Genomic DNA, 13250 nt, shown 5'->3' on the forward strand with positions numbered 1-13250 from the left:
ACTGATGCAACCACTATGGAGAACAGTATGAAGATTCCTTAAAAAACTAGGAAAAGAACTACCATAAGTCTATTTTCCTTTATTGTGCTGGTTCCTGGATGGGCTCTTTTAATCTCAAAATGTATGCCCACCAGTTTGGGGAAATTTCTTGAATTCCTTCTTAACAGTTTTCCTCCTCACTGTTCTTTCTATTCTTTCTTTCTGAAGCTTCTATTATTTGGCTCTCCTGGATGGGTCCTCAGATTTTCTTGTATTTTCTCTACTATTTTCTGCATTGTTTCCTCCTTTTTAAGAGTGTGTCTTCAGTTTCTTTCAACCCTTTCACTTTCACAGTTTTAATTCACAAGACTTCATTTTTATTCTTGAACTGCTCAATTTTAATAGCATTCTGTTCTTTCTTTCTTTTTTTTTTTTTTAAATTGAGGGACTTCCCTGGTGGCCCAGAGGTTAAGACTCCTTGCTTCCAAGGCAGGAGGCTCAGGTTCAATCCTTGGTTAGGGAACTAAGATCTGTTCTTTCTTTAAAGTGTAATGTCTCATCTCTTTGATGAGCTAAGTGATAGCTTTTATTTGTTTGTTTCATTTTGACTTTAGTTTACTTCCCCATTTGTAGTCTCTTTCCCACAGGTTACTTTTCAGTCTTAGTCATCTTAGATGATTTTCATGTGTCTCAATTCCATTTTTTGCTTTCCTTAGTACTTTCAATTGTACTTCTATTTCATTTTGTCTTTTATTATCTGTCTCCACCATATTGTAACCTTCTTGAGGGTGGAAACAATGTCATATTCTTTATGTCACCACCCTAGGGGTTCAATAAATATTTGCTGGATTGAATTTTAACACTTGTAAAATCTTTGGGAATAAGCCCTGTATCTTTCTCAACCTGATTTTCCTATAACATCAAGAAGCAAGCTTTATAGTTAGTAAGACTACTAGAAATGTTTTCTTTTCTGAACAGTTTCTTACCCTAGATCTGAAGTATAAAGCTTCCAAATTGAGCCAATTAGAGAAGCCCTTAGCATGTCCAAAGTGGGAATAATAGAGAACTTCTGTTTTTCTGAAATTTCTTTTTTACAGGAATCTATAAAATCCCATGGACGGAGGAGCCTGGTAGGCTGCAGTCCATGGGGTCATGAAGAGTCGGACATGACTGAGCGACTTCACTTTCACTTTTCACTTTCATGCATTGGAGAAAGAAATGGCAACCCACTCCAGTGTTCTTGCCTGGAGAATCCCAGGGACAGGGATGCCTGGTGGGCTGCCATCTATGGTGTCGTACAGAGTCAGACACGATGAGGCAACTTAGCAGCAGCAGCAGCATACATATATAACTAATATAGTCATAAAGTTAAGATTTAAAAATCTTAAAAATAGTACCATCAAAGTAACTTTGTTAGTTTTTAAAATGACAAAAATCTGTGTCATATGGGAAGATTCAAAGCAGCATTGTCCATAAAAACTAAAGAGTTGAAACAGCCCAATTGTCCATCTAGTGATGAATGGGAAACAAAATATGGTCCTTTCATACAATGGAATATTCTTCATCAATAAAAAGGAATGAAGGAACGATCCATGCTATAACATGGACCTCCCAGTCACCCCAGGATGCAGGGGCAGGTCTGACATACACTGTGAGAGAGGTCCCGGCTGTTCCCGGCATTGCTGTAGTGATCCACCTCCAGAGCCACAATCGTCCCTGTCTTCATGAAGCCAACCTGGTAAAAAGGAGAGTGAGCTCTCAATAATTCCCTTCCTTTGTCTGTCTCTAACCATCTCCTCCCACTTAAGCTACCTGGAAAAAAACAGAAAGAATAAGACAGCACACCATGAAATAAAGGAGAACTTAAGAGATCCGCAGACTTCACAGGTAAAGAAGAAAGGAACTAACATCTCCCACTGATGGACCCTTCTCCCTGTACTTGTCGTTTTTCCTCTCTGCTCCTGGCTTCTGTTCTACCAGCAGATGTGAGGAGGTAGAAAAGAGACCATTGGTCGTGACAGGTCAGGGAGGGAAATGTTGGGAAGAGAAACTAGGAGAGGAACCAGAGACCCCCCCTCATAGCTTTTGGGCAGCAGATAGCAGAAGTTACACTTTGCACAAGCATGAACATGCTTTCACTTCCCCAACCTCTTGTGAACTAGACACACAAACCCTGACAGGCCATTTCTTGAGCAAGGAGCCTGAAACCTCCAAAGACCAAGTTACTTGCTTGGAGCCCATAAGAATTTGGGAATGAGCAAAACAGTTTCTTTTGGTAAGTTAAGTCATGGAATGAAGTCAGAAGAGGCCAAAGAGGAGGGCTCCCAGGATTATAGCAAATTAACATTAGACCACTTTGCAGAATGGATTTACCCCAGGTCTGCTGATAAATTGTGTTTGAGCCTGAGTGGACAAAGACCAGGCTTGGACCACAGCAATTTCACAGAAGTTGTGCATAACAACCCGGGGCATCTCCTGGGAGCTGGCCTGCATTACCCTCCTATGTTGCTGTTGGCTTATTTGAATTTCTCTCCTTGCTATTTCTTCTTTGAAATTCATTGGTTATCATGACAAAAGTCAGAGTGTATCCCAGGATCCCTGAATCTTCATCCCCAGTTTCCTAAGCAGATGACACTGCCCACCCGGCACAACCCGACATCTATAACCTTGTATCTGGCCAAGAAGGGGTGTCTGCCGCCAGTTATCAGCATATCCTCATTACGATCCAGCATGCAGCGCACCGGGTGTCCAGTCCTGAGGGAGACACCAGAGGGTGAGAAATCTCTACAACAACCGAGCCTGGTGAGTCTCAGGGATAAAAACTGCAAGGAAGCCTTCTTTCTCCACCAGGACACTATGCTGGACAAGGTAGAGATATATGGGTGTGGGTTATGGGATGTGGGCTGTGTCCTTGCCATCAAGGTACTCACAGCCAGATAGAGGAGATAAGACATGGACACAATGAGCCAGGGGATATTGCCTTCACCCCTATATTCAAGAGTTCTATAAACAGAGGGCTGTGCAAATTCCAAGCAAAAGGTATCTACTTTCCAACAAAGGAAACCCAGGAAGTCTTCCCAGCAGAAGCAGCCTTATTTTTCTCCCCAGAGCCCATTGGAACTCACTTGTATGCAGCCAGGGCCACAGCCACAGACACCAGGGTGCTCCGGGTCTCCTTCCCTCCAAAGCCTCCTCCCATTCTCTTCACTCGGACCAAAATCCGGTTTACTGGAACCCCCAACATTTTTGCAACAAAGGACTGTGGGCAAAAGAACAAAATACTCCCAGTGAATGCATCACAGGACTTTATTCATGCTTGACCCAGAGCCTACCTGACACACAGAAGCCTAATTATTGCTGTGAATTCTGAAATTCCTTGATTCAAGAATCCCCTTCCTGTCCCAGGGCACCCCTTGGGTAGTGGTGCCAGGGTCTGGCACACATCAGTTACTGCACACTGAGTTCACATACTTGTTTAGTTGTTTTATTCAGAGGGGTAAGCAGCTGTTCACAGCATACTATCAGGGTCAAACCCCATTCCATTTAGCCAAGAACTGGTGGGTCATGAGGGTAAGACCAGTTGCCAAAAACACTGGCAACCACTGTCATGTTACACACAATAGAGAAATGAGGACTAGCTGAGCCACTGCAGATCATCTCGTGGTCCCCGTGGCTCTCATTAAGCTCAACTCCTTCATTTAACAGATGAGGAAACTGAGGTCAGATATGATCTGACCAAAGCAATACAGCATTGGAATGACAACAGCTAACACTTTCTAGGCTCTATCCAAGTTTTAAAACTCATCTAACCATTACAACATCCATGTCAGGCCCTATTTTATAGATGAAAAAGGTTATATAACAAGTTCAGTCATACCAACTTGTTGGAGACAGGGCCTGGCTTCAGACTACAACCCTCACGTCCCCTCCTGGACCAGCCCACATCTCCCTCTCCCCTGGCCCCTTGTTGACCTGCTGGATTCCTACCTGGGTTTTCATGGCATTCTGTGTGGACACAAAGAGCTCCATCTCCCCTTCCTCGCCTTTCGGGATAGCAATGGTGCAGTGAGTCTCCAGGTAGAAGTGGTCTTGGCCACCAATGTACAGCTCACCTGGGGAAGCAACAACACTGCCCACAGTGAACCCAATGCTGCAGAGGTTGTGAGTTTGCTTAAGGAGAGAATGTACTTGTCCAGGGCCCTGGGCAGTACCAACGGTCCACAAGGAACCTTTCAGTTCCCTAACCAGGGTGGGCAAGAGTCTCAAAGTCTAATCCATCTGGCAGCCAAACCCCAACAAAGAAACCAGGACAACACTGAAATACGTCGGATGTGAAGCTTTCTTCTCATTGCAGCCAATGGAAATCAAAGATTTTTAAACTACCATTGTGAAGTGAAGTGAAGTTGCTCAGTCATGTCCGACTCTTTTCGACTCCATGGACTGTAGCCTACTATGCTCCTGTCCATGGGATTTTCCAGGCAAGAGTACTGGAGTGGGTTGCCATTTCCTTCTCCAGAGGATCTTCCTGACCCAGGGATCGAATCCAGGTCTCCCGCACTGTAGGCAGATGCTTTACCATCTGAGCCACCAGGGAAGTCCTTTTGTAAACCTTTTAAACCATTGTAAACCTTTTTAAAAAAATAGAAAAAGAGTTAATGAATGTGACTGAGAAGAAAATAAACTGCATCTTCCAGAGCTGAGGTTGTCAGGCCAATTGGAGAGTTGGCTTATTAGTTACAGCAATGCACAGAAACTGATGTAAAAAACAAACCCCAAAGGGGTCTGATCAGTAGCCTTGCCCTAGGATGTGAGCTCTAGACCTAATTGCACAGTGGGAGGAGGAGGAGGTAGGGAGAGGAGAGAGCACTAGCTGTCAATGGGTGAGGACTGCCTTCATGCAGATGGGGAGGACAAGGATTCTGTGCAGCTTGGAGCCTGGTGGATCCAAGGCTGGCTAGACATCTGTGATTCTTATCTTCTCTAGGCAGTCTTCCAAATCCAACATGCCTAGAATCACTTAGGTATGTCTGGTCTAGAGACAGGAGAGTGGAGACTAAGATGCTAACGTTCCATCTTTCCTAGCCACCTGTCTAGTATTTTTTACAAACATCAGAGAGACTCTTTTGTTAAGAAATGTCAGGAAATCACTTCCTTGCTGCAGGGCTCAGGTACATCTCTTAAATTTCACTCAGAAACCAGGGCCACCCCATTCCTACCGTTGCATGGTGCAGCCATACCTGAAACCACATTATCTGCTTCTGAAAACCCCTTCTTGAGGTCTCCTTTCTCAATCTTCAGCTCAGATCCATAAAAGGAATTATTTTTTATAGCATCCTGAGGATTAAAAAGAAGTTTCAATGACTTGACTTTAAAGGATGGAAGGTGAGTTTAAGGGGCTGGGGAAAAGAAGCTCCTGAATGATTACTTCTTTCTCCTCGCATAAATCACACAGGCATCTCTATCAGTATTTTAAGCAGACTAAAAGTAAGCTCAGTTGTAACCCAGGGTGTCTTGTTTCTCTGTTTCCTCAGATATAGACACACAACCCTGGTTCTTGGGGAAAAGCAAAGAACCTCTCAAGAAACCAGTTGAAATTGAAATTGTAAAGGAAGAACTCAGTTTGGCCATTAGTGGACTGAGTCTAGGATCACGATGGGGGAGGATTCACAGGATCACATAATCACAGGACTGGAGAGATTTAAAAGCCTATCTGGGAAAATCCCACCTGCACCTCACATTTCCTCTAGAGTATCTTAATAAAGGTGCCTCCAGGAACAGAAAGTGTTCCCCTCTCCAGCCAGCCCATCATCCCCCAGTTACTTCAATTGTGATAATGGCAGGAAGATCCTCATAGGTGACTTTCACTGCATGGGCAGCTCTCTCTGCATGTTCTGGGGTGTCAGCGACCACAGCACCAATGATGTGACCAACACAAGTCACCTAGGAGCAGAGTCAGACCGTTAAAGAACATAACACATTCCTCATGAAGCAAATTATTTTGGATTGTTCAAAACAACAAAGGAAGTCCCGCCCCCGTAGTTTTCTAAGGTACATTTAAGGAATGTCCTGGGACCGTTTCATGTTCTTATCTTACTACTGGGGCTTATGTGCTTCTTCCTAAGTGTTTCGAATTAGCAGAATTGGAGTAGGACTTGGAGATAACTAGTCTCAGAATAGCAAACTTGATTCATCTCCAGGGCCAATTCTGAGTGCAACCTGTTGAGAAGCTGCTCAGGATAAAGTGTGGTGATTGATTAGTGATTTTGCCATGAGCAGCAGAAGGAAAGCATGGCACTGTGAAGTGTATCTGTCCACTCAGAGCCACACAACACCCTTGTTCTTCATATGAAGAGATGGAAACCAAGACAGAAAGATCTAAATTGGCTCATTACTGGACCATAACTAAATCTTAATCTCTGACTTGTAGTATTATTTTCTTTCTACCACTCCACTCTTTTTTATCTTCTCTTTCTCAGATTTATACCAAAAGTTTCTCAAAGGCAGCAATCATGTCCCATAGTTCATCTAGATGCCCCAAAGCGGTAGTTCTCAAATACTGGTTCTTAGTCATGATAGTCTACAAGTCAGTTTTTTTGGTTGTTAGACTTATAAACTAACTAATAATTATTATTTTCTCTTCATTGAATGAACTCAGTTTCTATTTTAAAAACTTTATGTATCTCCTTCAGGGATGTTTTCCAACATCATCCCCAACAACAAAAATTGTCCAGCTCATCACTTTGGAACATAATATTTCTTGACAATAGGAACCAATATTTAACATGTCTGTCTCTCATAATTACCTCTTTAGGACTCAATTAAGCTCTTGACTTAGCTGGTTAGCATAGAGGATTTCCAACCTGGACAACTCTCACTAACCATAATTATGGTCTTAGAGGCTCTTGAAGTTCGTAAAGCAATTTGTCTTCTATCAAATGCTCTCCTTTAGTTCTAATGACTCAGGGTTGTAGTTTTGAATTCTCTCCTTCATGTTTACCTCAGTAATAAGTTGAATTTGTCCTTAAGCAACACCTACTCACTGTCAACTTGCAATATTTGATCTGTACTGGAATTATAAAATGACTATCTGAGAAATATCCTATAAGTATACAGGTTTTTGTAGCACCTGCCTTGAATGCTTAAATTTTTTTTTTTTTTTTTGGCAGAACTCCATATATGGTTGAACTCAATAGTTAAACGCTCATGTAAGTAAATTATCAGTTCACATAGTAGTGGTAGTATAATTATAATTTTTATTCTGTTTACTTTCTGCTTAATGTATAGATTAATGTATGTAATACATTCTGCTTAATGTACTTTTATTTCCTTTTAATAAAGGAGCTTAATATTGTACCCTAAGAACCTGATTTTTAGTTAAAATACAGTCACCAGCCTTTTTTTTAATACCACTCTGGCATGGAGTCATCCTACCATGTCTGATACTCAAAGCAGCAGCCATCAATTAAATAAGTAAGTACATCTTAAGTTAACAGTGCTGCCAGGCATATTTCTCCCTTTACTGATTGTCCCAAATACTGCCCAACTGGATGATGGCCACAGTATGTGCAAATGCATAATCTTTTCAAGATTAGGGGTTTGAAGGAATGAACACAAATTAAAGCTTAGATACTCATTCCACTGACTTCATATTTAAAAAAAAAAAAAATCCAACATATACCGTATCCTTCGCAAAGACTGTCTCATCATTAAAGAGTCCGGTTTCATTACTCCCAGGAATATCATCAGCAGAGAGAAAGCAAACAAATCCTGGCACTTTCTGAGCTTCTGAAACATCAATGGACCTGCAAGAAGGAGTGTGAGGAGTCAGGAAGGAAAACTGAAGCGGAAGACCTGTCACCTGATAAAGTGCCAAACTATGCCACACCTCAACCTTGTGTATCAGTCATTTTTTCCCCAAAGATTGTATAGTAGAGAAAGTCTCTGAAATACCTTCAACTGTATTTTGATACCTTAGAAGTCTTGCTCTTTGTAGTTCCCCATCCAATACCATCCATCCCTTTGCAGGAAGAACAGATACTATCATTTAGAAGAGAGATCTATATCCTCGAGGGGCCCACTGACAGAATTCAAGGATCCATGAAGTTAAATGGCAAACCATTTTCCTCTTAAAAAAAAGATGACCCACTAACCAATCAGATAACCTTATCTTCTTTTCGACAGGCTTTCCTTCACCCTAATTCTTCCTCTTGCTCCCTCCTATCCTATCCTATTTGGCAAATGCTGCTTAGATGCTTACCATGTGGAGGCCATGAGCTGAGTGCTAGCGGGGATATAAGATGAATAGGACAAGTCTGTCCCCATAGGCCCTGTTCTGGTCTCCACATACAAGGGAACCAAACAGCATTTACTCTGGAGAGCTCCAACTAACACCCACATCATAGTTAATAACCATCCAGGAGAATACGGTAGGAACCTGAAACGTCTTAAAGTTGTCTGAAGAGTCTTCAATCACTATGTCAAGCGACACAGATATTTCTCTTTCTTCATATGATGAAGATCAGGGATCTAAACTTATCCGAAAAGCTAGAGAGGCACCATTTGTCCCCATTGGAATGGCAGGTTTTGCAGCAATTGTTGCATATGGATTATATAGATTGAAGAGCAGGGGACATACTAAAATGTCTGTTCACCTGATCCACATGCGTGTGGCAGCCCAAGGCTTTGTTGTGGGAGCAATGACTCTTGGTATGGGCTATTCCCTGTATCAAGAATTCTGGGGGAAACCTAAACCTTAGAAGAGGAGATGCTGTCTTGGTCGTCTTGGTGGTGCTTGCTTTAGTTAGACATCTCATATTGAGGTTATATGTTTATGCTGAAAATAAATTGTTTGGGTCAGACAAGAACATGGTAATTTGAAAATTGGCCTCCTTTCTTGCAGGCTTGATTTGCCTGGTGACCAAGTTACTGGTGACTAGTTCACTAGCTAGGTCATTCAGGGGAGTCAGACCAGCACAAAAGAAACATGTCACTTTTAAATACACTTGATAGTGGTACCTGTCCACCTTCTTAAACTCTTCTGTTGAAATTAGTTCTAAAGAAGACAACATGGCAATCCTGAAAATGCTCCCAGTTGCTGCAGAATATCATATGCTTTTGATGTAATGTAGGAATCCTATTTACCCCAGTTAATGTAACTTTCTGATGGCCTTGTGGACTGAGTACTGTTTTAAGGGCTGGTTGGCTCTTGAGGAACCCTTTCAGAACAGTGCATGGAATACAACATTATAAACCTCCCTGCAAGTCTGTGTGTGTTTTTAAACCAAAACTAAAAAGCTGGTAACAGAGCCACTTTGAAGTAGTATTTATTTTAGAATCATAAACATGAGAGTAACTTAACTTGTGGATCCCTTTTAGCTCTTTAGTAATTGCAGAATTATATTTTGCTGCTGTTATATTAGAATAATTTTAAATTATTTTGAAACATCTATTTTAAGTGCTAATGCAAAGGTAAATGAAAAACACTTTTTAAATGTGTGCAGTATGTTTATTTTCTCCAAAAGTATCATCAACTAAATAAAATCCCTACAATGGAAGTCATTGATGAGCAAGCTGGTTTGGTCAGACATTATACAAACTTTGGTATATCACAGAATGCTTTGTTGTACTTGTGAATTCTCGTCTAACCTGAATTTACATTCCATGGTGATAACATGGTAAATGTAGTGTTATTAAAGTAAATGAACACACACACACACACAAAAAATAACCATCCAGGATCAGCACGTTAGGGCTCTTGCTGTACCACTCAGTTTCCTTACCTGGAACATGGGGATAATAATAAGACCTGCCTATAGGGCTGTGGAGAGGAATAGATTAAACATTATGTATAAAATGCTTAAACCAGGCTGCAGCAAACATTAAGTGTGATATGAGTATCTATTCTTTATTATCATCGTCTTAGAGGTGGCAATTCTTGCCATTTGGGCTTTCAAAATTTAATAAACAAGTACAAGTGACTATTCTCTACTGAGTCCTTTGTGGACACTATCATTTTAAATATGCTATTATACATGGGGAAAATGAGAGCTTAAGCACAAGGTCAAGGTCAACTTGCTAGGCACTGGAACAGGAAGTCAATGCCAGCTATGCTAAGGCCTCCTTCTTCCCTTTAGTGCTGACTCAAGTTTTCTGAAGATTTGTACTGAAGTTTAGCCTATTATGGAGAAGGCAATGGCACCCCACTCCAGTACTCTTGCCTGGAAAATCCCATGGACGGAGGAGCCTGGTAGGCTGCAGTCCATGGGGTCTCGAAGAATCGGACACGACTGAGCGACTTCACTTTCACTTTTCACTTTCATGCATTGGAGAAGGAAATGGCAGCCCACTCCAGTGTTCTTGCCTGGAGAATCCCAGGGGCAGGAGAGCCTGGTGGGCTGACTTCTGTGGGGTCACACAGAGTCAGACACGACTGAAGCGACTTAGCAGTAGCAGCAGTTAGCCCATTATCCACAGTGCAGATCTAAGACAGGTCTTTCAGCAGCTCCTCATCACTTTTTGGGCCAAGTGTAACATCCCTGGTCAGCATCCCTAAGGCTTTCCTGATCTGGGCCCTGACTATGTCTCCATTATCATCACCCCACCCTCCCAGGCACCACTGAGCTCCTCTTGTATCCTGCTCCTCTCCTGTCTGGGTTTATCACTGTGCTTCTCTCTGGACCTCTCTGGACCAGGAGGCCCTGGAGAAGGCTCATTGTCGTGGCACCTCCAGTGCCTGGTGGATGCTCCCAGCGCCCTCCTCCCCAAGTGTTTTCACTGCACGCACTTGATCTTGGCGTGGGCCCGGGTGCTGGTGACCAGCCGGAGGAACAGCTCATTCTCGTAGCGAGGGATGTCGTCACAGTATACAGCCTCCCCAGAGGCTTGCATGGCCGCGGCCAGGTGGGGCAGGGGCCGGCCCACTGTGTCCTCCTTGGACTGACCATTGGGCACCTCCTGGAACAACATGGTCACAGGTTTCAGAGGACACTGTTCCTCTATAGGCCCTGGGGAACCGTGGAGAGCTTCAGGCCAAGGCAAATGTGAGGAGTGAGAATGGAGGAGGCAGGAGAGCACAGGGGCAAAGAAATAGTAGGCAGGTAAGAAGTCACTTGAAGAGTGGTCACAGTATCACTGTACAGTCATCAGCAGTGTCTGTGGGGGACTGGGTCCAGGTCACCCCCCGGAGAGCAAATCTACAGGTGCTCAAGTCCCTTCTATAAAGTGGTGCGGTCCAGTCGGCCCTCTGTATCCATGGATTCCACGTACACAGATGAGGGCTAACTGTATACAGGAACAAACAAAACAAGGAGCCTAAAGGTCCATTTGTTGAAGGTTGGGTAAATAAACTAGGCTATGCTCACAGGATGGAAAATACACAATTGCTAAGAGATATTTTTGAAGAATTTTAATTAGAAGGAAATGCTCATGTTAAGTGTAAAAACAGGACATACACTATTGTATGTGTACATGTAATGATTCAAATTCTGTGGGAAAAACATGGTAAAATGCAAATATGTCCATATACACAGAGGAAAAAAATGGAGAGAAGTACACAAACATATGGGCTTCCCTGATAGTTCAGGTGGTAAAGAATCTGCCTGCAATGTAGGAGACTCATATTTGATCCCTGGGTCAGGAAGATCCTCTAGAGAATGGCAACCCACTCCAGTATTCTTGCCCAGAGAATCCCATGGACAGAGGAGCCTGGTGGGCTACAGTTCATGGGGTCACAAAGCGTTGGACACAACTGAGCAACTAACTCTCTCACTGTCTCACACAAACATAATAATAATTTTCTCTTGGAGATAATAAGCTTCCCTGGTGGCTCAGAGGGTAAAGCATCTGCCTGCAAGGTGGAAGACCTGGGTTCCATCCCTGGGTCAGGAACATCGCCTGGAGAAGGAAATGGCAACACACTCCAGTACTGTTGCCTGGAAAATCCCATGGACAGAAGAGCCTGGTGCAGGCTACAAGTCCATGGGGTCACAAAGAGTCGGATATGACTGAGTGACTTCACTTTCACTTTAACTTGGAGGTAAGGTTTGGTGTGATTTCTATTTTCTTCTTTATGTTTTTCTATATTTTTCAAAATGTTCTAAAGTGTATTCAGTTTAAAATAAAATTCCATTTTATGTGTTTTTTTTCAAAGTAATAATAATGATGGCTAGTATTTATTTAGAGTTTACTATATACTGGAATTATCTGAGTTATTTACTTTTATTAACAAATTGAATCCTCAAAACTGTGCTGTGAAACAGGGACCCACCTTACCCACATCTGCAGCTGGGTATAATTATCTTGCCCAAGAGGCACAGAGAGAAAGTCACTTGTCCAGGTGTACAGTTACATGATGGCAGAGTTTGGATTCAAGTCCTGGCAGTCAGGCCCAGAGTTCATGCTTTGGATTGTTACACTCAGGAGCAGAGGTCTTCAAATTGTGGACAATGGCCAAATCTGGCCCACTCTCCGCTTTTGTAAAGTTTCAGTGGTGTACAGTCACGCACATTCATTTATATATTGCCTCTGGCCCCTTTTGTGTTACAGTGACGAAGTTGAGGAATTGTAGCAGAACCTACGTGGCCCACAAAATCCAAAAAGTTGATCCTTTACCTAGTGCCTCTCAAAAAATTGCTGTTAATAGAAATTTTTTTAAAAAAATTTTGTTTACTTGGTATGCTCAAGAGAATGCCTAGCTTTGCACATTAGCCCATGGAGGAACCAGAAAAAAAAACAAATGGAAAAAAAAAAAAATTATGAAACAGATGAAGGTGAGAGTAAGCCCAAGAGAGAAATGAGGTGAGCAAGAGGGGAAATAGCTTCATTCACATTGATATAATTCCTGTTTCCCTCACTAGACATTTATGCACAATGGTAAGGAGATTTAGGCACTGACATACAATGTAAATCAGCCACTCACCAATGGTCAGCATCTCTGAAGTGAAGTCACTCAGTTGTGTCCGATTCTTTGTGACCCCATGGACTATAGCCTACCAGGCTCCTCAGTCCGTGGAATTTTCCAGGCAAGAGTACTGGAGTGGGTTACCATTTCCTTCTCCAGGGGATCTTCCCGACCCAGGGACTGAACCCGGGTCTCCCACATTGCAGGCAGACACTTTATCATTTCAGCCACCAGGGAAGCTACAGGGCCCCTGATAATAGCCACATAAAGCATGTACTCACTTGGAAGAGCTGGATGTTGGCTGGAGGGTCTTTCTGAAAGAGTAAAGTGGCGCTGGTGTCGGTGGGGTCCAGTTTACCACACTTCTGTGGAG

General features: G+C 42.7%; 2 protein-coding genes across 9 annotated transcripts in view; one reads left to right on the forward strand and one right to left on the reverse strand.

Moving 5' to 3' along the window:
* XDH (xanthine dehydrogenase) overlaps positions 1–13250 on the reverse strand; it is a 106811-nt gene that overhangs the window by 17148 nt on the left and 76413 nt on the right. For 7 of the 8 annotated variants that reach the window (XM_061432014.1, XM_061432017.1, XM_061432016.1 and 4 more), the window contains 9 exons: positions 13159–13242; positions 10763–10932; positions 7658–7781; positions 5800–5919; positions 5217–5313; positions 3967–4091; positions 3105–3238; positions 2646–2733; positions 1628–1714 (listed from right to left, as the gene is read on the reverse strand). In XM_061432014.1, coding sequence (XP_061287998.1) covers positions 1628–1714; positions 2646–2733; positions 3105–3238; positions 3967–4091; positions 5217–5313; positions 5800–5919; positions 7658–7781; positions 10763–10932; positions 13159–13242 — 1029 coding nt within the window. The remainder of the gene's footprint in view (positions 1–1627; positions 1715–2645; positions 2734–3104; positions 3239–3966; positions 4092–5216; positions 5314–5799; positions 5920–7657; positions 7782–10762; positions 10933–13158; positions 13243–13250) is intronic. The other variant, XM_061432012.1, reaches the window with a different exon arrangement.
* On the forward strand, positions 8409–9592 carry LOC133256864 (HIG1 domain family member 1A, mitochondrial-like). Its single transcript, XM_061432022.1, has one exon. The coding sequence runs from the start codon at positions 8454–8456 to the stop codon at positions 8733–8735; it is 282 nt and encodes a 93-aa protein (XP_061288006.1). The 5' UTR covers positions 8409–8453; the 3' UTR covers positions 8736–9592.

Source organism: Bos javanicus, chromosome 11 (assembly GCF_032452875.1).
Source record: "Bos javanicus breed banteng chromosome 11, ARS-OSU_banteng_1.0, whole genome shotgun sequence".
Lineage (NCBI taxonomy): Eukaryota > Metazoa > Chordata > Mammalia > Artiodactyla > Bovidae > Bos > Bos javanicus.

Excerpts from the sequence above, each read along its gene's own strand:
- LOC133256864 (XM_061432022.1), top strand. The coding sequence starts at position 8,454 with ATGTCAAGCGACACAGATATTTCTCTTTCTTCATATGATGAAGATCAG.